The 25,424-nt window shown below is 43.8% G+C and overlaps 1 protein-coding gene across 1 annotated transcript in view; it reads left to right on the top strand.

Moving 5' to 3' along the window:
* Positions 1 to 25,424, top strand: part of LOC144458731 (scavenger receptor cysteine-rich type 1 protein M130-like) — a 74,814-nt gene that overhangs the window by 30,269 nt on the left and 19,121 nt on the right. The window contains exons 4-15 of the mRNA XM_078161955.1: positions 3,685 to 3,990; positions 4,084 to 4,374; positions 5,105 to 5,410; positions 5,504 to 5,785; positions 9,502 to 9,807; positions 9,901 to 10,191; positions 14,090 to 14,485; positions 14,579 to 14,857; positions 18,516 to 18,821; positions 18,915 to 19,202; positions 19,932 to 20,237; positions 20,331 to 20,609. Coding sequence (XP_078018081.1) covers positions 3,685 to 3,990; positions 4,084 to 4,374; positions 5,105 to 5,410; positions 5,504 to 5,785; positions 9,502 to 9,807; positions 9,901 to 10,191; positions 14,090 to 14,485; positions 14,579 to 14,857; positions 18,516 to 18,821; positions 18,915 to 19,202; positions 19,932 to 20,237; positions 20,331 to 20,609 — 3,636 coding nt within the window. The remainder of the gene's footprint in view (positions 1 to 3,684; positions 3,991 to 4,083; positions 4,375 to 5,104; positions 5,411 to 5,503; positions 5,786 to 9,501; positions 9,808 to 9,900; positions 10,192 to 14,089; positions 14,486 to 14,578; positions 14,858 to 18,515; positions 18,822 to 18,914; positions 19,203 to 19,931; positions 20,238 to 20,330; positions 20,610 to 25,424) is intronic.

Here is a 25,424-nt window from a genome sequence, read left to right on the forward strand (position 1 = left end):
CTCCTAACTGGGACAAAGAAACATGAGCACATAACTCCGGTGCTCTCTTCACTTCACTGGCTTCTGGTTAGGTACAGGATTGATTTTAAGATTCTTTTATCTGTTTTTAAGTCTCTGAATGGGCTGGCCCCGGAATACCTATCTGACCTTGTTGAGTTGCATTGGCCCTCCAGAGCCCTCAGATCAGCCAATCAGATGGTCTTGGATGTTCCTCGATCACTATTAAAAACTAGAGGAGATCGAGCCTTCACGATTACACATTTCTTAATACAGTCTAAGTTCTATGATCGGTTGATTTCACTGTCCATTCATTGCTAGGAGCGCTTTTGTTTTTTTTCTTTTTGTAACAACCAATCACAGCTTTTAGAAGACTGCGTCATACCTAGTAACGGGGTCAACCACACCTCCTCACTAAGATAAAAGTTTCTGTCCCCTCCTTGCTCAGTCGCGCTCAGAAACTTCCTGAATCACTCTTAAGCTAAAATTCCTTGCTAGGAAGTTTTAGGCTAAGTTAGGAGCTCTCTGAGAGGACTCTTTGGAATCTTTGTGAATATGGGCCCTGCTCTCTCCTCTAGCTCGCTCATACACACACCAGCACGCGCACTCACACAGCTCTCATCCCCGTCACACTCGCACCCCGCCCCCCTACCTATACTCATTCAATCCCAAACATGCCATTAACTCACAGAACACTGACATTATAACAGAACATTTACTGCAGGGTCGCTACAATATCGTAACATGCTTTAGATTCCTAAATAAATATTCACCTCATCGCTAGATAGGCCTACTCCTGAAACACTTGACAAACTTGTGGATGATGCCATCTCTGTCTGCGCAAGGCTTTCTGTCCTACGAGGCCACCGTCACTTACCCGACGGGAGGGGTGAGCGAGTGAGCCCTGCAATCTAGAATTTGACCGCTGATGTCACTGTTACTCACCATTTTTACACACTGAGGCTTTAAGGCTCAGTCAGATACAGTCAGGGCTTCACATCTGTACACATGTTATCCCACTGACCACCAGTCTCTGTGTTGCTAAATACTTCAATAACTAAAACAGTCCAGTGTTAATACACAGTAGACTCTGTATAGTTTATGATCAACTAGTCCATACCCGGGGATGTGTTATGTATAGAGGAATAAGACATCAAAAACAGTATATTAGAGGAGATGCAAAATCAGAGCACTGTAAATGCACTGTGTAATAAATATTAATGTAAGACAAACAATGCACACTGTATTTAGAAACATGCTTTATGGCAAAATACATGGGGGGCACACAGGTACACACATACACACGCAACACTTAGAAAGAGTGAAAGAAACAGTGCAAAGTTTAGTTTGTAATGTTTGTAGGCTAATGTCAGTAAAGTGAAAATACGTAACGGCTGGCTCGCACACACAGACACAGACGCGTGTTCGTTCAGTAAAATAATTACCTTAGTCTTCAGCAAGTGTTGGTGCTTGAAATTGCATGTCCCAGCCAAACTGTGGTCCCAGCGCATGCGCAGGTCGCGCTGCTGATGGTGCTCACAGTATGAATGGGTAGTGGAATATAAACAGTAGAAATGTGGGAAAAATGCAAAAACGGCATTGTGGCTGTCTGCACATAACCAAGATGAAAGACTATGTGCAAGTTCAGAGAAATAGGTCAAAGCAGTGAGGAGGAAAACGGATGATGACAGACAGACGGACAGAGGTTTCTCCATTTAATAGTAGGATAGTAGGATGTGTTCAGTCTCTGACAACTAAACTTCATCATCAGTCACACATGTTTCTGTTCACAGAATAAACCTTCAAATCAGACAAATACAATCTTAATCTCTACAATTCAACAAAAATGAGTAGTTTATCTAAAACGTCATCTTGTTGAGTCGACATCTGAACCAATCAGCTGTTAGATCAGGTGAGAGCCAGGCGGTGCAGTCAGTGGAGAGCAACTGCAGCGCCTGGCTCTAAAAACTGTGGCCTCCTTGCTCTCGCGGTTTTATCACCGTCCACTTTTGTAATACGTCAGAGCAAGTCGGGACTAGTCGGACAAAACTAACCGGCATGCATTGTGCGCCGATCACCGGTGATCGAATCTGCGCAGGCCTGGCTCATCTTGAACGAACCTAGTGACAGCAAGCAATTGTGAGTGAGTGAGTGAGTGAGTGAGTGAGTGAGCATGCATGTGAAGAGTCCTCCCACAGATCTGTGTGGAGAGTTGACTCTGACTGTGTTCACTCTGGATCTGCTCTGACAAAGTGTGCAACATCACATTCCTTTTCCTACAAGCATACAGCCTCAATCCTGATACCATTTTTAACATGTATGTTTCATAATATAATCAATTTGTACAAGTAATTGCCTTTCAGAGTACACAGCATGTGCTTTAGCTCACATTTGTTTTAACGAGCCATAAACTGTCAACGCTGTTACCTTTCCACACTAACAGGATTTGACATGTGAGTAGCAGGGATGATCATCATAGATAGCTTTACTGTCTTTAAAGGTCAGCCTTATCAAATGAAAACATTTTTAAAAGTCATCATGTGAGTGTTATTCAGCTAATGTCCACAATATGATGAAACTGGTTACTTGATTTACTGTGAATGAGCCCTTTGATATGTTTGTATGGTCTGGTTGTTCTAAGTCCTGTTTAACTGCTACAAAACCCTTTTTACTGTTGGTTACTATGTTAAATAAATGAAATGCTATTAAATCCTCCTAAATTAATAACACTTGAAATATGACTCAATGTGTTTTAATATGTTAATTACCAACATAAAAACAATCTGTCTCAATAACAAAAATGATTCCAAAACGCTTGTCAATAATGTGTGCATGGAACTGCAACAACAACAACGACACCAACAACAACAACAACAACAACAACATGAGACCTCTTAGAAATGTGACGTGCTTCACTGATACAACAATACCAATCAAGTGCAGAACAATACCCTGTGACTTGGGAGGGGAAACTTCATAGTAGTGTGTAGACAAAGATGTTCAGTGTAGGCAGTAAAATGTGTATCAGCTGTTACTGTAACAGGGCTGGCAGTCAATCCTATTGTTGGTGTTAATTTCATAATGTCAAATGTCAAAATGACGATTAAAAGAGACTTTCAACTCTTATCATTATAATTTAAACTATGCTATATTTTGGACAGGGCCATTCTTTTCATATTTCTCTTCTAAAAAATTATCTTTTTTCCTAATAGACATGTGATCGCCATGCAAAATCAGGGTGCACTTGATAATCTGAATGAAAACAGGGATTTAAGTACTGCTCATAAATGTGCCATCTATTACATAAGTCTAATTAGGAATATTAGATATAGTAATACTTTCTGTGGTAACAGGGTTGGCAAAACCATCAAAACAATAAGGAGAGAAACAGTCATAAAATATGAAATTCCACAGCCTGAGATGGCACAATACAGGTTATTGTAACTTTCAACTGTTTTTAATCTCAGGCTACTTAAAAAATAGAATTTGAATTTAATTAAAATTTTAAATTTCCAAAGTTGAAAAGGCATCGATTTGTTGAATGACCCACAACCTGTTGGTGATGAAGTGATGCTGGAATTGTTGTGAGTCCAGTTTGAATCAGTGAATTGTTGTTTGATGACATCTTTTTATTTAGTGTCTGGTGTCTTTTATCTCTCTCTATTTTATCTTCTATTATCTCTCCAGACTCTGTCAGGCTGGTGGATGGGACCAGTCTGTGCTCAGGCAGACTGGAGGTGAAGTCTAACCAGAGGTGGTCCTCAGTGTGTGAAGCTGACTTTGACCAGCAGGATGCAGAGGTGGTCTGTAGGGAGCTTGGCTGTGGGGCTCCTTCAGTCCTCCAGGGGGCGCTCTATGGAGAAGTGGAGGCTCCAATGTGGACCAAAGAGTTCCAGTGTGGAGGCCATGAGTCTGCTCTCCTGGACTGTAGAAGCTCAGGCTCAGATAGAAACACCTGCTCACCTGGCAAAGCTGTTGGACTCACCTGCTCAGGTAGAAGAGGAGCTGCAGCTTTGATTTGGTTCATTTCTCTTCTAATGAAACTCACTTTGTTCTTTTACTGATGACTCTCTGGTCTCTGTTCAGAGTCTGATGATGTCAGGTTGGTGGGAGGAGACAGTCACTGTGCAGGAACACTGGAGGTCAAACATGGAGAATGGAGACCAGTGACTGGATTTGTCTCTGGCTGGACCCTGAAGACAGCAGGTGTTGTCTGCAGAGATCTGGACTGTGGCTCTGCTGTTTCTGTAGAGAGAAAGGAGTCCTCAATCAGACCTGTGTGGAGGATCGACGCTGACTGTGTTCACTCTGGATCTGCTCTGAGGGAGTGTGCAACATCATCTTACTTTTTCTTCCTCCTGGATCTCACCTGCTCAGGTAAGCCCATCAGTGACATCATGAGTGACATCATCTATGACAGTAATGTCCCCAGGTTGACTCACACATGTTCCAGCTAGAATGGCAGCAGACTGTCTCCAGCAGCCATGATGGAGTCTGATGAGCTGCTGCCTCAGTAAATCAGCTGCTGAATGCACCAAGATATATATCTGTATATATGAAACATACATGTGTGCTGCTTCAGGAGTCCCCTGGGCCGAACCACCAACCAGCCTGAAAGGACTCCTTCTTCGGCTTGACAGCCACTGGTTTCCAGCAGCAGGTTCTTTGGTTGCCACCATAACAGGCACCAATGACCTACTGGACACAACTTTGATCAGCTCAGCTCAGCCAGGGGCTCCTCAGTATCTCCACACCCATGTGGCGTCCTTCACCCTGGACAACTCCTTAAAGGAGAGTCCAGCCCCTATCCCTTGAGATTTTAGGGATCATTTTCTAAACACATTTTTATTGTGGCTTACAGATCATCTCAGAAAAAAAATGGACAGAGAAATGGATAACGTATGTTAGAGAGTATGAAATGTAAATGTGATGTCAGACAGCTGCAGTCTGTGGTCTTATAAAGACGTGTTCTGTTGTTAATGATGAAGTGATGTTGGAATTGTTGTGAGTCCAGTTTGAATCAGTGAATTGTTGTTTGATGACATCTTTTTATTTAGTGTCTGGTGTCTTTTATCTCTCTCTATTTTATCTTCTATTATCTCTCCAGACTCTGTCAGGCTGGTGGATGGGACCAGTCTGTGCTCAGGCAGACTGGAGGTGAAGTCTAACCAGAGGTGGTCCTCAGTGTGTGAAGCTGACTTTGACCAGCAGGATGCAGAGGTGGTCTGTAGGGAGCTTGGCTGTGGGGCTCCTTCAGTCCTCCAGGGGGCGCTCTATGGAGAAGTGGAGGCTCCAATGTGGACCAAAGAGTTCCAGTGTGGAGGCCATGAGTCTGCTCTCCTGGACTGTAGAAGCTCAGGCTCAGATAGAAACACCTGCTCACCTGGCAAAGCTGTTGGACTCACCTGCTCAGGTAGAAGAGGAGCTGCAGCTTTGATTTGGTTCATTTCTCTTCTAATGAAACTCACTTTGTTCTTTTACTGATGACTCTCTGGTTTCTGTTCAGAGCCTGTCAGGTTGGTGGGAGGAGACAGTCACTGTGCAGGAACACTGGAGGTCAAACATGGAGAATGGAGACCAGTGAATGGCTCTGACTGGACCCTGAAGACAGCAGGTGTTGTCTGCAGAGATCTGGACTGTGGCTCTGCTGTTTCTGTAGGAGAGAGAAAGGAGTCCTCAGCCAGACCTGTGTGGTGGATCAGGTCTGAATGTGTTCACTCTGGATCTGCTCTGAGGGAGTGTGCAACATCATCTTCCTTTCTCTTCGTCCTGGATCTCACCTGCTCAGGTAAGCCCATCAGTGACATCATGAGTGACATCATCTATGACAGTAATGTCCCCAGGTTGACTCACACATGTTCCAGCTAGAATGGCAGCAGACTGTCTCCAGCAGCCATGATGGAGTCTGATGAGCTGCTGCCTCAGTAAATCAGCTGCTGAATGCACCAAGATATATATCTGTATATATGAAACATACATGTGTGCTGCTTCAGGAGTCCCCTGGGCCAACCACCAACCAGCCTGAAAGGACTCCTTCTTCGGCTTGACAGCCACTGGTTTCCAGCATTAGGTTCTTTGGTTGCCATTATAACAGGCACCAATGACCTACTGGACACAACTTTGATCAGCTCAGCTCAGCCGGGGGTTCGTCAGTATCTCCACACCCACGTGTCGTCCTTCACAAGTCAAGTCAACTTTATTTGTCAATATCACATATGCACTGGACATACGGACAATTGAAGTTACGTTACACTCAGACCCGTGTTGCAGCGATGTTCACATCAATCTAGAACTAAAAATAAAGAAAATATATACAATATAGATCTAACTAAGCTATACAGAAAAACACGAAGTCCGGAGAGAACTACAAATTTAAATCATAGAAAAAAAATAAAGATAAAATGCAAAATGCAAAGAATGCAGAGACAAGGGGCACGCAACTGATAAGAGTCTTTGGTGTGACAATAGTGCAAAAAGAAATGTACCAGGAGTGCAGAGACAGAAGTAGCTTATTCATTTTGGCTAAAGGGGTGGTGTGCTTACAGTGTTCTGAGAATTGGGGGGGTGGGGGGGGTGGGGGGGTCCTGTGTATTGTGGGGGTCAGGAGCTTGTGTGTGGGGGGGGGGCAGCAGGAGGAGGGGGGGGCAGAGCAGGGAGGGAGTGGAGTGTCCTGACAGCTTGGTGTATGAAGCTGTCCCTCAGGTTGCTGGTCCTGGCCTGGAGGCTCTGTAGTCTCCTCCCCGATGGCAGCAGGCTCAGGAGGGTGTGTGACAGGTGAGTGGAGTCACCAGCAATGCAGAGGGCTTTGCAGGTGAGGCAGGTGATGTAAATGTCTTGTGGGGGGGCACCGATGGTTTTTTTCAGCTGTTCTCACAATGCGCTGGAGGGTCTTGCGGCTGGATGCTGTGCAGGCGCCGTACCAAACTGCGATGCAGCTGGTCAAGACGCTCTTGATGGTGCCTCTGTAGAATGTGGACATGATGGGGGCTGGGGCTCTGGCTCTTCACAGCTTGTGGAGAAAGTAGAGGCACTGGTGAGCCTTCTTGGCCTGAGAAGTAGTGTTGAGGGTCCAGGAGAGGTCCTCTGTGACATGCACCCCAGGAACTTTGTGCTGCTCACCCTCTCTACAGCAGCACCGTTGATGGTCAGAGGGGAATGCTGGGTGCGCGCTCTCCTGAAGTCGATGTAACTATCTCCTTTGTTTTCTCCTGTTCCAAAAACCTTGTGGGTTTACTGTAAGAAACACAAACACGATGGCTTGAGTTGCAAAAACATGACTTGAGGTGCTTTTATTAACAAAAACAGTGAGAAAACAAAATCGAGGATGTCCACAGCAAAACAGAAAATCCAAAAAAACTATATCCTTTTTCAGAAACACAGACCTGTCCTATCAACAGCCACCCTCAGACTCACCTGAGAGCCTGGGGCAGAGAGGCTTATAACTACTAAGCCCCTCCCCCTAGACAATCAGCTCCTGATGAAATCAATTATCTTCACTGTTACACAATCTGCACCTTTACTGAGAGTTTCTACCTTAAACAAACACAACTCAGCGCAGACATCAACACAAATCAACTCAAATACCTGGAATAAACCCCATAACTTATCAGTGAGGTAAAATAACCTGTTAGCCAATGACACATGGTATCTTCCACAATCAGCACACCTGCCTGTGCCAGCTGTAGCCTGTATATCAGACAGCATGATAGCTCAGCTCTGTTTGAAACCCAGGGACTGTGACGGAGAAGAACAGCAGATCATGAGGACACTTTGGCAAAACACTTAGGGCCGAATTCACAAAGAATGAACTGCGGCCGCTGATAGCACCTTGAATTGCACTTCACTTGCACTCGCAGTTTGCTCCATCTTAACGTCCTATTCACAAAGGATATTGCGCTAATGATATACCAGTGCAAACACGCCCACAAAGTTTGGCAGCTGAGTGCAGTTTGCCCCTGATTTGCCCCTGATTGCAATCAGCCACATGGCAAAGTATAAATGCTGGCTTTGCGCCAAGAACACCGTGGCAGAACAATGGCAGACTTTGTTTGGCAAAGTACTGAATACTGTATACCCTCATGTAGTGATGTCTGCTGGTGAGTCAGTCTAACAGTGTGGGATGGGTTGAGGCTGTGGATTTGACCAAGTTTGACCACTTTATCACTATTCCCTCTCACTTGTAGCTGTTTTTTCGTTATCTTTTGAATTTAATATGAATTATGGAACCGTTTTTGTTCACGTTTGTTTCCCCCGTTTCGTAAAATAAATTATTGAAAGTTGCTTTTGAAGTGCGTGACCGAAGTGCGTTTTGAGAACGACCACAGACTGTCACCTGTTCAACGCATCAGTATCTTCGGATGCCATTAAAGTAATAATGATTATAATAATAATGTCAAAATATTATTTACAGACTGATTTAACAGACGATCACTGCTGCCACGATCACTGGAAAGTTTGGGTGAGAGGCTTCCACAGAGGAGCGCCCAGTTTGCACCAGCTTTCTAAAGACGTTATTTACTTCACTCAAACTGCGTGTGGCTATTAGCGCTGGTGTTAGTGAATTAGTGGTTGTTTATCAATGAGGCTCATTTGCATAGAAATGGGTAATTTTTACCCCAAATATATGCATATTACCTCATTTAAATACGTGCAAATAACACCGGAGCACTGAGACACAATCTGCTTGGCAGCGCAGTTAGTGGAGCATTTCACCCTCTGTGCGTGCTTTATGAATTAAACGGTATCTGTTTGCTCCATTTTTACCGGTTTAGCGGCCGCAAAAGCCACGCAATCCTTTTGTGAATTCGGCCCTGAGTCTTTGTGAGATGAGTATGAATAAAGTGAACTAAATAAACTAAACTGTAATGTGTGTTTTATTTCCTCAGCATTGTATTGTATTGCAGTGTATGTAGAATTGCAGCTGGGGCTTTATTGTAGTGCGTGCACTCACCACATTGACAGGGGTTAATAATGTGTGTGGCTAACCATGTGTGAGCATTTCACTGAGTGCCATCTTTACCATGTGCTGCCCGTACTCAGTGACGAGTCTTCGTCACACTCCAAGTTCAAAGAGAAATTATTGTGGCTGCACCACAAGGCCAGGTGGCTCACCTCGCTCCTGTAGTTTGTCTCATCATCGTCTCTGATGAGACCCACCACGGTCGTGTCGTCTGCAAACTTAACGAGGAGAGAGTCCAGCCCCTATCCCTTTGAGATTTTAGAGATCATTTTCTAAACACATTTTTATTGTGGGTTACAGATCATCTCAGAAAAAAATGGACAGAGAAATGGATAACATATGTTAGAGAGTATGAAATGTAAATGTGATGTCAGACAGCTGCAGTCTGTGGTCTTATAAAGACATGTTCTGTTGTTAATGATGAAGTGATGTTGGAATTGTTGTGAGTCCAGTTTGAATCAGTGAATTGTTGTTTGATGACATCTTTTTATTTAGTGTCTGGTGTCTTTTATCTCTCTCTATTTTATCTTCTATTATCTCTCCAGACTCTGTCAGGCTGGTGGATGGGACCAGTCTGTGCTCAGGCAGACTGGAGGTGAAGTCTAACCAGAGGTGGTCCTCAGTGTGTGAAGCTGACTTTGACCAGCAGGATGCAGAGGTGGTCTGTAGGGAGCTTGGCTGTGGGGCTCCTTCAGTCCTCCAGGGGGCGCTCTATGGAGAAGTGGAGGCTCCAATGTGGACCAAAGAGTTCCAGTGTGGAGGCCATGAGTCTGCTCTCCTGGACTGTAGAAGCTCAGGCTCAGATAGAAACACCTGCTCACCTGGCAAAGCTGTTGGACTCACCTGCTCAGGTAGAAGAGGAGCTGCAGCTTTGATTTGGCTCATTTCTCTTCTAATGAAACTCACTTTGTTCTTTTACTGATGACTCTCTGGTTTCTGTTCAGAGTCTGATGATGTCAGGTTGGTGGGAGGAGACAGTCACTGTGCAGGAACACTGGAGGTCAAACATCAGGGAGAATGGAGACCAGTGAATGGCTCTGACTGGACCCTGAAGACAGCAGATGTTGTCTGCAGAGATCTGGACTGTGGCTCTGCTGTTTCTGTAGGAGAGAGAGAGGAGTCCTCAGACAGACCTGTGTGGAGGATCGACTCTGACTGTGTTCACTCTGGATCTGGTCTGAGGGAGTGTGCAACATCATCTTACTTTCTCTTCCTCCTGGATCTCACCTGCTCAGGTAAGCCCATCAGTGACATCATGAGTGACATCATCTATGACAGTAATGTCCCCAGGTTGACTCACACATGTTCCAGCTAGAATGGCAGCAGACTGTCTCCAGCAGCCATGATGGAGTCTGATGAGCTGCTGCCTCAGTAAATCAGCTGCTGAATGCACCAAGATATATATCTGTATATATGAAACATACATTCAATTTTCAATTAAATTTTATTTATAAAGCCCAATATCACAAATCACAATTTGCCTCACAGGGCTTTACAGCATACAACATCCCTCTGTCCTTATGACCCTCACAGCGGATCAGGAAAAACTCCCCAAAAAAAACCCTTTAATGGGGGGAAAAAAAAAACGGTAGAAACCTCAGGAAGAGCAACTGAGGAGGGATCCCTCTTCCAGGATGGACAGACGTGCAATAGATGTCGTACAGAACAGATCAGCATAATAAATTAACAGTAATCCGCATGACACAATGAGAGAGAGAGAGAGAGAGAGAGATGCAGGTAATGACAGTAGCTTACAACAACATTATTGAAAGTAATAATATTATAGTTATAGTTCTGGCTACTGTGGTACAATATGTTGAAAGTATGTATTAATATCTGACAGTATACATGTGTGACAATAGTCATATGTGTATAATAACAGTAGAAGTATGACTAATGACTAATGATGGCAGCAGCAGCAGGAGGCATCTGGCAGGACCACGGCAGCAGCACAACCACACACGTCACGCTGTCCAGGCACCGCTGCGGTATGAGTTAATCTGAGAGACAGTGGAGCACAAAGGCTCCGGAGAAGAAGCCGAGTTAGTGACATCCAGAATGGCCGAGTTAGCAAGATGCAGTAATAGAATATGAGAGAGAGAGAGAGAGAGAGAGAGGGAGAGAAGGTGCCCGGTGTGTTATAGGGGGGTCCTCCGGCAGACTAGGCCTAAGTCAGCCTAACTAGGGGCTGGTACAGGGCAAGCCTGAGCCAGCCCTAACTATAAGCTTTATCAAAGAGGAAAGTCTTAAGTCTAGTCTTAAATGTGGAGACGGTGTCTGCCTCCCGGACCGTAACAGGAAGATGATTCCACAGGAGAGGAGCCTGATAGCTGAAGGCTCTGGCTCCTGATCTACTTTTGGAGACTTTAGGGACCACGAGTAACCCTGCGTTCTCAGAGCGCAGTGTTCTGGTGGGATAATATGGCACTATGAGCTCTCTAAGATATGACGGAGCTTGACCATTTAGAGCTTTATAAGTTAACAGTAGGATTTTAAATTCAATTCTGGATTTTACAGGGAGCCAGTGCAGAGAAGCTAAAACAGGAGAAATATGATCTCGTTTCTTAGTTCCTGTTAGTACACGTGCTGCTGCATTCTGAATTAGCTGGAGAGTTTTTAAGGACTTACTAGAGCTACCTGATAATAGAGAGTTACAGTAATCCAGCCTTGAGGTAACAAAAGCGTGGACCAATTTTTCTGCATCTTTTCGGGTCAGGATAGGCCTAATTTTCGCAATATTACACAGATGAAAAAATGCAGTCCGTGAGGTTTGTTTTAAATGAGAATTAAAAGACAAATCTTGATCAAATATTACTCCGAGGTTTCTTACGATAGTGCTAGAGGCCAGAGCAATGCCATCTAGAGAAACTATGTCATCAGATAAAGAGTCTCTGAGTTGTTTGGGGCCAAGAACAATAACTTCAGTTTTGTCTGAATTTAACATCAGGAAATTGGTGCTCATCCAAGTTTTTATGTCTTTAAGGCAGTTATGGAGTTTAGTTAATTGATTACTTTCTTCTGGCTTCATAGATAAATACAACTGAGTATCATCCGCATAACAATGGAAATTTATAGAGTGATTTCTAATGATGTTACCTAAAGGAAGCATATATAGAGTAAATAAGATTGGTCCGAGCACAGAACCTTGCGGAACTCCAAAACAAACTTTGGTACGTAAGGATGATTCATTATGAACGTCAACAAACTGAAAACGATCAGATAAGTAAGATTTAAACCAGCTTAGTGCAGAACCTTTTAGGCCAATTAAGTGATCCAGTCTCTGCAGTAGAATTTGATGGTCAATATTGTCAAACGCCGCACTAAGATCTAATAAAACAAGTACAGAGACAAGTCCTTTGTCTGAAGCAATCAGAAGGTCATTTGTAATTTTAACTAGTGCTGTCTCAGTGCTATGATGCACTCTAAATCCTGACTGAAATTCCTCAAATAAATTATTATCCTGGAGAAAATCACACAGCTGGTCTGCGACTACTTTCTCAAGGATCTTTGACATAAAGGGAAGATTAGATATTGGTCTATAGTTGGCTAACACCTCTGGATCCAGGGTGGGCTTTTTTAGTAGAGGTTTAATTACAGCTACCTTAAAAGACTGTGGTACATAGCCTGTTAATAAGGATATATTGATCATATCTAATATATGAGTGTTAACTAAAGGAAAGACCTCCTTAAGTAGCCTAGTTGGGATGGGGTCTAAGAGACACGTTGATGATTTAGATGAAGAAATCACTGCTGTCAATTCTTGAAGAGAAATTGGGGAGAAGCAATCTAAATATATATTAGGTCTTACAGCTGTGTTTGAGGTTAGATAGGTACTATCTGAGGACAGGAGGTCATGAATTTTGCCTCTAATAGTTAGAATTTTGTCATTAAAAAAGCTCATAAAATCATTACTGCTAAGGGCTAAAGGAATACAAGGCTCAATAGAGCTTTGACTCTCAGTCAGCCTGGCTACAGTGCTGAAAAGAGACCTGGGGTTGTTCTTGTTTTCTTCTATTAATGCTGAGTAATAGTTTGCTCTGGCATTGCGGAGGCCCCTCTTATAAGTTTTGAGACTGTCTGTCCAGATTAAACGAGATTCTTCCAGTTTGGTCAATCACCAATTCCTTTCAAAGTTTCACGATATTTGTTTTAACTTACGGGTTTGAGAGTTATACCAAGGAGCGAACTTTCTTTGCTTTTTTAACTTCTTTTTAAGAGGAGCTACAGAGTCAAGTGTTGTTCGCAACGAGCCTACGGCGCTATCGACAAAATGGTCAAAGTCGGTACAGGAAACCTCTGTTACTGAGGGACTTGGTATTGAATTTAACGACGGAGTAATCTTTTCCTTAAATTTTGCAACAGCACTATCTGATAAACATCTAGTGTAGTTACTGTTGCTGAGTGGCATGTAATCGAGTAAAAAGAAATCAAAAGTAATCAGATAATGATCCAATAGCGAGGGATTCTGTGGAAAGACTTTTAGGTTATCAATTTCAATTCCATACGTCAGAACTAGATCGAGGGTATGGTTAAAACAGTGAGTGGGTTCATGTACACCCTGACTGAAGCCAATGGAGTCTAATAATGAGATGAACGCGGTAGCCAGGGAGTCATTATCAATGTCGACATGAATGTTAAAATCGCCTACAATAATAACTTTATCTGATTTAAGAACTAAACTGGACATGTGTGCTGCTTCAGGAGTCCCCTGGGCCAACCACCAACCAGCCTGAAAGGACTCCTCCTTCAGCTTGACAGCTTTCTGAGCCACTGGTTTCCAGCAGCAGGTTCTTTGGTTACCACCATAACAGGCACCAATGACCTACTGAACACAACTTTGATCAGCTCAGCTCAGCCGGGGGCTCGTCAGTATCTCCACACCCATGTGGCGTCCTCCTTAGAAGGAGAGAGTCCAGCCCCTATCCCTTTGAGATTTTAGAGATGATTTTCTAAACACATTTTTATTGTGGCCTACAGATCATCTCAGAAAAAAAATGGACAGAGAAATGGATAACGTATGTTAGAGAGTATGAAATGTAAATGTGATGTCAGACAGCTGCAGTCTGTGGTCTTATAAAGACGTGTTCTGTTGTTAATGATGAAGTGATGTTGGAATTGTTGTGAGTCCAGTTTGAATCAGTGAATTGTTGTTTGATGACATCTTTTTATTTAGTGTCTGGTGTCTTTTATCTCTCTCTATTTTATCTTCTATTATCTCTCCAGACTCTGTCAGGCTGGTGGATGGGACCAGTCTGTGCTCAGGCAGACTGGAGGTGAAGTCTAACCAGAGGTGGTCCTCAGTGTGTGAAGCTGACTTTGACCAGCAGGATGCAGAGGTGGTCTGTAGGGAGCTTGGCTGTGGGGCTCCTTCAGTCCTCCAGGGGGCGCTCTATGGAGAAGTGGAGGCTCCAATGTGGACCAAAGAGTTCCAGTGTGGAGGCCATGAGTCTGCTCTCCTGGACTGTAGAAGCTCAGGCTCAGATAGAAACACCTGCTCACCTGGCAAAGCTGTTGGACTCACCTGCTCAGGTAGAACAGGAGCTGCAGCTTTGATTTGGTTCATTTCTCTTCTAATGAAACTCACTTTGTTCTTTTACTGATGACTCTCTGGTTTCTGTTCAGAGCCTGTCAGGTTGGTGGGAGGAGACAGTCACTGTGCAGGAACACTGGAGGTCAAACATGGAGAATGGAGACCAGTGACTGGCTCTGACTGGACCCTGAAGACAGCAGGTGTTGTCTGCAGAGATCTGGACTGTGGCTCTGCTGTTTCTGTAGGAGAGAGAAAGGAGTCCTACAGACCTGTGTGGAGGATCGACTCTGACTGTGTTCACTCTGGATCTGCTCTGAGGGAGTGTGCAACATCATCTTCCTCTTCCTCCATCCTGGATCTCACCTGCTCAGGTAAGCCCATCAGTGACATCATGAGTGACATCATCTATGACAGTAATGTCCCCAGGTTGACTCACACATGTTCCAGCTAGAATGGCAGCAGACTGTCTCCAGCAGCCATGATGGAGTCTGATGAGCTGCTGCCTCAGTAAATCAGCTGCTGAATGCACCAAGATATATATCTGTATATATGAAACCAACCACCAACCACCAACCAGCCTGAAAGGACTCCTTCTTCAGCTTGACAGCTTTCTGAGCCACTGGTTTCCAGTAGCAGGTTCTTTGGTTGCCACCATAACAGGCACCAATGACCTACTGGACACAACTTTGATCAGCTCAGCCGGGGGCTCGTCAGTATCTCCACACCCACGTGTCGTCCTTCACAAGTCAAGTCAACTTTATTTGTCAATATCACATATGCACTGGACATACGGACAATTGAAGTTACGTTACTCTCAGACCCGTGTTGCAGCGATGTTCACATCAATCTAGAACTAAAAATAAAGAAAATATATACAATATAGATCTAACTAAGCTATACAGAAAAAAACGAAGTCCAGAGAGAACTACAAATTTAAATCATAGAAAAAAAATAAAGATAAAATGCAAAATGCAAAGAATGCAGAGACAAGGGGCACGCAACTGATAAGAGTCTTTGGTGTGACAATAGTGCAAAAAGAAATGTACCAAGAGTGCAGAGACAGAAGTAGCTTATTCATTTTGGCTAAAGGGGTGGTGTGCTTACAGTGTTCTGAGAATTGTGGGGGGGTGGGGGGGGTGGGGGGGTCCTGTGTATTGTGGGGGTCAGGAGCTTGTGTGTGGGGGGGGGGGCAGCAGGAGGAGGGGGGGCAGAGCAGGGAGGGAGTGGAGTGTCCTGACAGCTTGGTGTATGAAGCTGTCCCTCAGGTTGCTGGTCCTGGCCTGGAGGCTCTGTAGTCTCCTCCCCGATGGCAGCAGGCTCAGGAGGGTGTGTGACAGGTGAGTGGAGTCACCAGCAATGCAGAGGGCTTTGCAGGTGAGGCAGGTGATGTAAATGTCTTGTGGGGGGGCACCGATGGTTTTTTCAGCTGTTCTCACAATGCGCTGGAGGGTCTTGCGGCTGGATGCTGTGCAGGCGCCGTACCAAACTGCGATGCAGCTGGTCAAGACGCTCTTGATGGTGCCTCTGTAGAATGTGGACATGATGGGGGCTGGGGCTCTGGCTCTTCACAGCTTGTGGAGAAAGTAGAGGCACTGGTGAGCCTTCTTGGCCTGAGAAGTAGTGTTGAGGGTCCAGGAGAGGTCCTCTGTGACATGCACCCCAGGAACTTTGTGCTGCTCACCCTCTCTACAGCAGCACCGTTGATGGTCAGAGGGGAATGCTGGGTGCGCGCTCTCCTGAAGTCGATGTAACTATCTCCTTTGTTTTCTCCTGTTCCAAAAACCTTGTGGGTTTACTGTAAGAAACACAAACACGATGGCTTGAGTTGCAAAAACATGACTTGAGGTGCTTTTATTAACAAAAACAGTGAGAAAACAAAATCGAGGATGTCCACAGCAAAACAGAAAATCCAAAAAAACTATATCCTTTTTCAGAAACACAGACCTGTCCTATCAACAGCCACCCTCAGACTCACCTGAGAGCCTGGGGCAGAGAGGCTTATAACTACTAAGCCCCTCCCCCTAGACAATCAGCTCCTGATGAAATCAATTATCTTCACTGTTACACAATCTGCACCTTTACTGAGAGTTTCTACCTTAAACAAACACAACTCAGCGCAGACATCAACACAAATCAACTCAAATACCTGGAATAAAACCCATAACTTATCAGTGAGGTAAAATAACCTGTTAGCCAATGACACATGGTATCTTCCACAATCAGCACACCTGCCTGTGCCAGCTGTAGCCTGTATATCAGACAGCATGATAGCTCAGCTCTGTTTGAAACCCAGGGACTGTGACGGAGAAGAACAGCAGATCATGAGGACACTTTGGCAAAACACTTAGGGCCGAATTCACAAAGAATGAACTGCGGCCGCTGATAGCACCTTGAATTGCACTTCACTTGCACTCGCAGTTTGCTCCATCTTAACGTCCTATTCACAAAGGATATTGCGCTAATGATATACCAGTGCAAACACGCCCACAAAGTTTGGCAGCTGAGTGCAGTTTGCCCCTGATTTGCCCCTGATTGCAATCAGCCACATGGCAAAGTATAAATGCTGGCTTTGCGCCAAGAACACCATGGCAGAACAATGGCAGACTTTGTTTGGCAAAGTACTGAATACTGTATACCCTCATGTAGTGATGTCTGCTGGTGAGTCAGTCTAACAGTGTGGGATGGGTTGAGGCTGTGGATTTGACCAAGTTTGACCACTTTATCACTATTCCCTCTCACTTGTAGCTGTTTTTTCGTTATCTTTTGAATTTAATATGAATTATGGAACCGTTTTTGTTCACGTTTGTTTCCCCCGTTTCGTAAAATAAATTATTGAAAGTTGCTTTTGAAGTGCGTGACCGAAGTGCGTTTTGAGAACGACCGCAGACTGTCACCTGTTCAATGCATCAGTATCTTCGGATGCCATTAAAGTAATAATGATTATAATAATAATAATGTCAAAATATTATTTACAGACTGATTTAACAGACGATCACTGCTGCCACGATCACTGGAAAGTTTGGGTGAGAGGCTTCCACAGAGGAGCGCCCAGTTTGCACCAGCTTTCTAAAGACGTTATTTACTTCACTCAAACTGCGTGTGGCTATTAGCGCTGGTGTTAGTGAATTAGTGGTTGTTTATCAATGAGGCTCATTTGCATAGAAATGGGTAATTTTTACCCCAAATATATGCATATTACCTCATTTAAATACGTGTAAATCACACCGGAGCACTGAGACACAATCTGCTTGGCAGCGCAGTTAGTGGAGCATTTCACCCTCTGTGCGTGCTTTATGAATTAAACGGTATCTGTTTGCTCCATTTTTACCGGTTTAGCGGCCGCAAAAGCCACACAATCCTTTTGTGAATTTGGCCCTGAGTCTTTGTGAGATGAGTATGAATAAAGTGAACTAAATAAACTAAACTGTAATGTGTGTTTTATTTCCTCAGCATTGTATTGTATTGCAGTGTATGTAGAATTGCAGCTGGGGCTTTATTGTAGTGCGTGCACTCACCACATTGACAGGGGTTAATAATGTGTGTGGCTAACCATGTGTGAGCATTTCACTGAGTGCCATCTTTACCATGTGCTGCCCGTACTCAGTGACGAGTCTTCGTCACACTCCAAGTTCAAAGAGAAATTATTGTGGCTGCACCACAAGGCCAGGTGGCCTTGAGACCCACCACGGTCGTGTCGTCTGCAAACTTAACGAGGAGAGAGTCCAGCCCCTATCCCTTTGAGATTTTAGAGATCATTTTCTAAACACATTTTTATTGTGGGTTACAGATCATCTCAGAAAAAAATGGACAGAGAAATGGATAACATATGTTAGAGAGTATGAAATGTAAATGTGATGTCAGACAGCTGCAGTCTGTGGTCTTATAAAGACGTGTTCTGTTGTTAATGATGAAGTGATGTTGGAATTGTGAGTCCAGTTTGAATCAGTGAATTGTTGTTTGATGACATCTTTTTATTTAGTGTCTGGTGTCTTTTATCTCTCTCTATTTTATCTTCTATTATCTCTCCAGACTCTGTCAGGCTGGTGGATGGGACCAGTCTGTGCTCAGGCAGACTGGAGGTGAAGTCTAACCAGAGGTGGTCCTCAGTGTGTGAAGCTGACTTTGACCAGCAGGATGCAGAGGTGGTCTGTAGGGAGCTTGGCTGTGGGGCTCCTTCAGTCCTCCAGGGGGCGCTCTATGGAGAAGTGGAGGCTCCAATGTGGACCAAAGAGTTCCAGTGTGGAGGCCATGAGTCTGCTCTCCTGGACTGTAGAAGCTCAGGCTCAGATAGAAACACCTGCTCACCTGGCAAAGCTGTTGGACTCAAATGCTCAGGTAGAAGAGGAGCTGCAGCTTTGATTTGGTTCATTTCTCTTCTAATGAAACTCACTTTGTTCTTTTACTGATGACTCTCTGGTTTCTGTTCAGAGCCTTTCAGGTTGGTGGGAGGAGACAGTCACTGTGCAGGAACACTGGAGGTCAAACATGGAGAATGGAGACCCGTGACTGGCATTTACTCTCCCTGGACCCTGAAGACAGCAGGTGTTGTCTGCAGAGATCTGGACTGTGGCTCTGCTGTTTCTGTAGGAGAGAGAGAGGAGTCCTCAGCCAGACCTTTGTGGAGGATCGACTCTGACTGTGTTCACTCTGGATCTGGTCTGAGGGAGTGTGCAACATCATTTTACTTTCTCTTCGTCCTGGATCTCACCTGCTCAGGTAAGCCCATCAGTGACATCATGAGTGACATCATCTATGACAGTAATGTCCCCAGGATGACTCACACATGTTCCAGCTAGAATGGCAGCAGACTGTCTCCAGCAGCCATGATGGAGTCTGATGAGCTGCTGCCTCAGTAAATCAGCTGCTGAATGCACCAAGATATATATCTGTATATATGAAACATACATGTGTGCTGCTTCAGGAGTCCCCTGGGCCAACCACCAACCAGCCTGAAAGGACTCCTTCTTCAGCTTGACAGCTTTCTGAGCCACTGGTTTCCAGCATTAGGTTCTTTGGTTGCCATTATAACAGGCACCAATGACCTACTGGACACAACTTTGATCAGCTCAGCTCAGCCGGGGGCTCGTCAGTATCTCCACACCCACGTGGCGTCCTCCTTATAAGGACAAAGTCCAGCCCCTATCCCTTTGAGATTTTAGGGATCATTTTCTTAACACATTTTTGTTGTGGCTTACAGATCATCTCAGAAAAAAAAAATGGACAGAGAAATGGATAACGTATGTTAGAGAGTATGAAATGTAAATGTGATGTCAGACAGCTGCAGTCTGTGGTCTTATAAAGACGTGTTCTGTTGTTAATGATGAAGTGATGTTGGAATTGTTGTGAGTCCAGTTTGAATCAGTGAATTGTTGTTTGATGACATCTTTTTATTTAGTGTCTGGTGTCTTTTATCTCTCTCTATTTTATCTTCTATTATCTCTCCAGACTCTGTCAGGCTGGTGGATGGGACCAGTCTGTGCTCAGGCAGACTGGAGGTGAAGTCTAACCAGAGGTGGTCCTCAGTGTGTGAAGCTGACTTTGACCAGCAGGATGCAGAGGTGGTCTGTAGGGAGCTTGGCTGTGGGGCTCCTTCAGTCCTCCAGGGGGCGCTCTATGGAGAAGTGGAGGCTCCAATGTGGACCAAAGAGTTCCAGTGTGGAGGCCATGAGTCTGCTCTCCTGGACTGTAGAAGCTCAGGCTCAGATAGAAACACCTGCTCACCTGGCAAAGCTGTTGGACTCACCTGCTCAGGTAGAAGAGGAGCTGCAGCTTTGATTTGGTTCATTTCTCTTCTAATGAAACTCACTTTGTTCTTTTACTGATGACTCTCTGGTTTCTGTTCAGAGCCTGTCAGGTTGGTGGGAGGACACAGTCACTGTGCAGGAACACTGGAGGTCAAACATGGAGAATGGAGACCAGTGAATGGCTCTGAATGGACCCTGAAGACAGCAGGTGTTGTCTGCAGAGATCTGGACTGTGGCTCTGCTGTTTCTGTAGGAGAGAGAAAGGAGTCCTACAGACCTGTGTGGTGGATCAGGTCTGAATGTGTTCACTCTGGATCTGCTCTGAGGGAGTGTGCAACATCATCTTTTTCTTCCTCCATCCTGGATCTCACCTGCTCAGGTAAGCCCATCAGTGACATCATGAGTGACATCATCTATGACAGTAATGTCCCCAGGTTGACTCACACATGTTCCAGCTAGAATGGCAGCAGACTGTCTCCAGCAGCCATGATGGAGTCTGATGAGCTGCTGCCTCAGTAAATCAGCTGCGGAATGCACCAAGATATAAATCTGTATATATGAAACATACATGTGTGCTGCTTCAGGAGTCCTAACTGACTGAGCTAAATATGTGTAGCATGTTCACACTGACACAAGTTTGTCTTCTTACTAAAACTTTAAGCCTTTCATTCATAATTTCATGGGGACATAGAGGGAGAGTGGTGCTGAGTAGTGTGCAGCTGTTAAGTGTTGGCAGCTTGTCGTCCTTTACAGGTGTAGCCCTGTCTAAAATCATTCCGACTACAGCGCATAAAATCAGTTACACAGCATAGAAATGTTTGCATGAAAAACAACAGTTCATAATACTAAAACTGGTTAAAATATGAACTGGATAAATGCATAAATATCATATTTACAGTTTATAAAGTGCAATGACGTCACACAGATGGTTTTAGAGACGCTTTTTGTTTCTTGTTCTTAAAATAGCTGCTTATAGCAGGATTTTATTAAAATCACTTCCTTCTTTCTCTAGTTTCTTAATTTCCAGTTTCCTTAAGGTCTTTTTATTTATTTGTCTGTCAAGCTCCATGTCCTCAGCTTTCTCTTTTCACACTGGAGTTTCACATCTGCCAGCACTATCTGCTTCTGTAGATGACTTGCATATAGCTGTCTGACAGTTTGTGAATTCTGTACAACACATATCTATTAGCACAGCAATTGTGGACACCATGGATGTCCTTCAGGCAATACTCACTATATTTCCAGGCAGGCTGTCAGGCTGGTCAGCATCTGTGTCATGCTACAAATATATTTTCTATGAGCACCACATCACTGACTTCTTATACATTATGGACTAAATTATTTCCACAAGACTGACAGGTTTTGTCCAGTTGTATTTGTGCTGTATGAGCATTAAGTGAGAGAGATTATATATAGCCTGTAAGAGATTTGCACAATGAATCAAGAATCATCATGGTACATTTCCCGAGTAATTCTCCCACTGCTCACCTTTAAGGTGAAGTGTACAACTGTTAATCTGTGAAAGGAACTTTAATTGTAATTATGACAGATTCATTTGTGCAGCAAGTGTATATTTTTAGATTACTTACGCATTCAGTCGGTCCGCAGTTGTCTGCCACGCACTTTCTCTCAGCTTAATATTTGCTGCTGTGTTTCCTTTATTAGTTATGATGTGTTTAACCTCCTCATAAGTCTCCATGATGACACGCTGCTCACTGGGCGAGAGGTAAGCCGCACGTGTCCTCTCCATTGGTGCATCAGTGAAACTGTGATCGACCCACGTGGTCTATTTAAGAAAGCCGTGGACGCGCACTTACCTGAATAAGTTACACCTGGCTTGACATAGCCGCTCCTCCTCAGCCTGGCTTGGCGTTCCAACAACCAATGAAGCCACAATGGACTGATGAGACTTTGTCCAGCCTCGCTTTTCCACTTATCCTGGATTGCTTAAAGCTATAGTTGGTAATGTTGGAGAGCTAGCAAGATTTGAAAGTGGCACCTCTTCTAAGCTCCACTCCCCTCCTCCCCCTCCCGTCAGTGCTCCGTCCAAAGCCACGAGCCCAGACATGCCTGAACGCGTATCCTGCAGTCAGCAGGGCAGAGGAGAGCCGAGTAAAATAACAAATCCCCCCTAAGCAAACAAATAATTACCTGTCCAACAGAAAGACAGCAACCTCTGCATCACTTTCCAGGCCCTTCAGCTCCCTCAGTTGTCTCCACCGTTCAAAAGCTGGACTGCTGTTGATGTCTGGTTTGTCCTCTCACTTTATCCAAAGCCTTTTTCGTCGCAGCCTTTTCTGCCTCCAACTGTCTTTTCTCAGCCTGTTTAGTGGGGTGAGCCATTACAAGTAACACTGGAAGTCGTACTTCTGGCTACATTTTCTCTGCCATTGTTCAGCAAACTCCTGCTAACTCAATATTTCTGCTGAGGAGTGTGCTGAATATTTCTGGCAACGGTGACACGTGATGAGTGCACGCAGGGAGGAGGGAGGGAGGGACGGAGGGGGGCTCAGGCAATACGAGACATGAAGGCATCTGATTGGTTCTTTCCATTCGCACCGAATGGCAGGGATTGGTCAGAGCTTTTACAGGCCTGCAGCTGCCACAGAGGTCTGATTTTTTTCATTCCTTTTTCTGAACACATTATGTATTGACGACTCTCAGGATGGAAGGACCATTTTACCCAGTATAACAAAAAGTGTTTCTGAACAGGATTATCAACTATGGCTTTAATTCTACTTTTGAACAACGGGCCCCTGGTCGACTACTCGTGGTCCTGATAATAACTTGTTTGTAATCTGAAAAAAGGTAAATAAGAGAGTGTGCCTTCTTTTCTATGCTGTAACTAATTGTTGTAGTTATAAGACATGATGTGTGATGCTGTTTAGCGGCCTGCTAGTTAGCTTAGCATACCATGTTAATGTGCTTGATATCATACTGTTAGCATAGCATTGTAATGCTTCCCAGTTATAACAGACTTCACGTTAATGCGCCATGAAATAGCGTTTGGTATTGTGGCTCAACTGAGTTAATATGCTTAAAGGAGATGGACGCTGTGGAGAAAGAGAGGTCGGAGTGGTTTTCCCGCTCTTCCCGGTGGACGGACCCTGCTGTTTTCTTCCTGTGATTCTACGAGGCTGTTTACTAACTGGTTAACTGTGAATGCCATTGCCCCGGTGACTGCTGTCACTCTATTTCCCCTGCTATCCCCTACTAACAACTCATTTTGGATTTGTGAGTACTAACGTAACTGAACTAACTGAACTTGTGTGCACGTGCTTTTTGTTTCTGCTCATTTGGAGTGAAGCGGCCATAAAAGTTTTGAGGCCTGACCGCACCCCAGCTTCAAATCAGGCCTGCAACGGGGTTAAATGTCCTACTTTCTGGTGTCTGGTTAAGGAATGAATGTGTGTGTGTGGGCCCACAGGTATAAACTGAGTGATTTTGATTATTTAAAGTTTAGTTTAAGTTTAAGTTTATTTACTTTATTAATCCCCTGAGGGGAAATTCAGTGTGATGGAAACAGTGTTTTGGTAATATCAACAGTACTTAAAGGGAAACTTTTTGTTTAAAAGGTATTTTTGTTTAACTTAAAGGTATAAAAGGCATTTTGAAAGTAAAAGTAAAAGGTTTAGAAACTAAAGAGACCTGATATTTTATTTTGTAAACCTTTATTTATAACTTCTTGAGTATTTATATTTTATTTCATAAGAAATGGTTACCAAATTTTATTTTATCTTATTTTGTAAATAAATACCTGTAAAAGGATTATTGGATTTAAAGTACAGGTATAATTTTGTTAAGAGGAAGTTTCTAAATCATAATTGTGGGAAAACTCTACTCTGTCTGTCATATTACACATAACAGTTCAACAACGAACTCAGGCCCTCTCCCATTGTACTACCCACTCAAGATAGATTAACATAGCTACATGGGACTTGGGTTACACAAGCTTCAAAACTGTATTTATCATCTGAATTTGGTGACAAGAGTTTCATACTGTGAAAGACAAGACTTTATTTAAAATGAAACAAAAGCCAATTTTTTTGAGTCACGTGCGACCGCTGACCAAGATGGCTGCCTAGAGCAAACGTCCCGACAGATCGCTCACTTTCCCTAGTCTATGTACAAGTAAGACCTTTATTTCTACTACATATCAGCTTCGAACGAAGGCCTGTACCAACTCTGCAATGACACCCAACAAGAAGAAGGCCGAGAAATGGCAGCGTCTACGAGAAGGGGGAGTGCGAGGCATAATGCAGTCGGTGCTAGCATCACTAAATCTGTGCTAGCATCATAAATCTGTGCAATATATATGCCCCAAATACAGAAGATGCCAATTTCTTCCATACAATCAATAAACTGCTAGGTGATATTGGTAATGGACAAACAGTGCTGGGGGGGGGGGGGGGGGGGGTTTAATCAGGTTCAAGATGGCATACTAGATAGATCAATTACAGTAAAAGAACCCCAAAGGATCGACAGGCAATACACCAGTTGGTGGAAGATCATGGCCTAGTGCATATATGGAGATTGATTAATCCTAGAGAAAGAGAATTTACTTTTTTCTCTTATAAACACAAATCAACCTCAAGGATTGATTATTTTTTAATTTCAAAATCTATGAGTGATGAGCATGTAAAATTGGGGCTATTGCGCTTACTGATCATGCAATGGTGATGCTTGATTTACTAGTTGGTGGGGAGTCAGTTAAGAGCAGCAGATGGAGATGTAACACTTCTTTATTTCAAGATCCAGTCTTTAAGGAAATGCTAGATGAAAATATTAGATCCTTCTTTCAGATAAATATTGGTTCTACTGAGAAACTCAGCACTGTTTGGGATGCATCTAAAGCTTTTATTGGAGGTAAAATTATGGCATATTCAAGCAAAAAGAAAGGAGATAATAATGCTAAAATGATTAAGTTAGAATCCCAACTCAAAAAAAAGGAAAAAGATCTGTCCCTTAATTACAGTGACATGTTATTAAAAGAAATCTGTAAATTAAAATTAGATATTAATGAAATTATTATTTATAACAAAAAGGCAGAGTATGCTCTCTTTAGAACAAAGGCTAGTTTTTTTGAGAGTGGAAATAAAGCCAGTAAATTATTAGCCAGGCAGTTAAAACAACAAGATGCAGCACATGTCATCCCAGGAATTAGAAACGAACAGGGAGAAATAATCACTAAAAC

This window comes from Epinephelus lanceolatus, chromosome 19, assembly GCF_041903045.1.
Source record: "Epinephelus lanceolatus isolate andai-2023 chromosome 19, ASM4190304v1, whole genome shotgun sequence".
In the NCBI taxonomy this organism is placed as follows: domain Eukaryota; kingdom Metazoa; phylum Chordata; class Actinopteri; order Perciformes; family Serranidae; genus Epinephelus; species Epinephelus lanceolatus.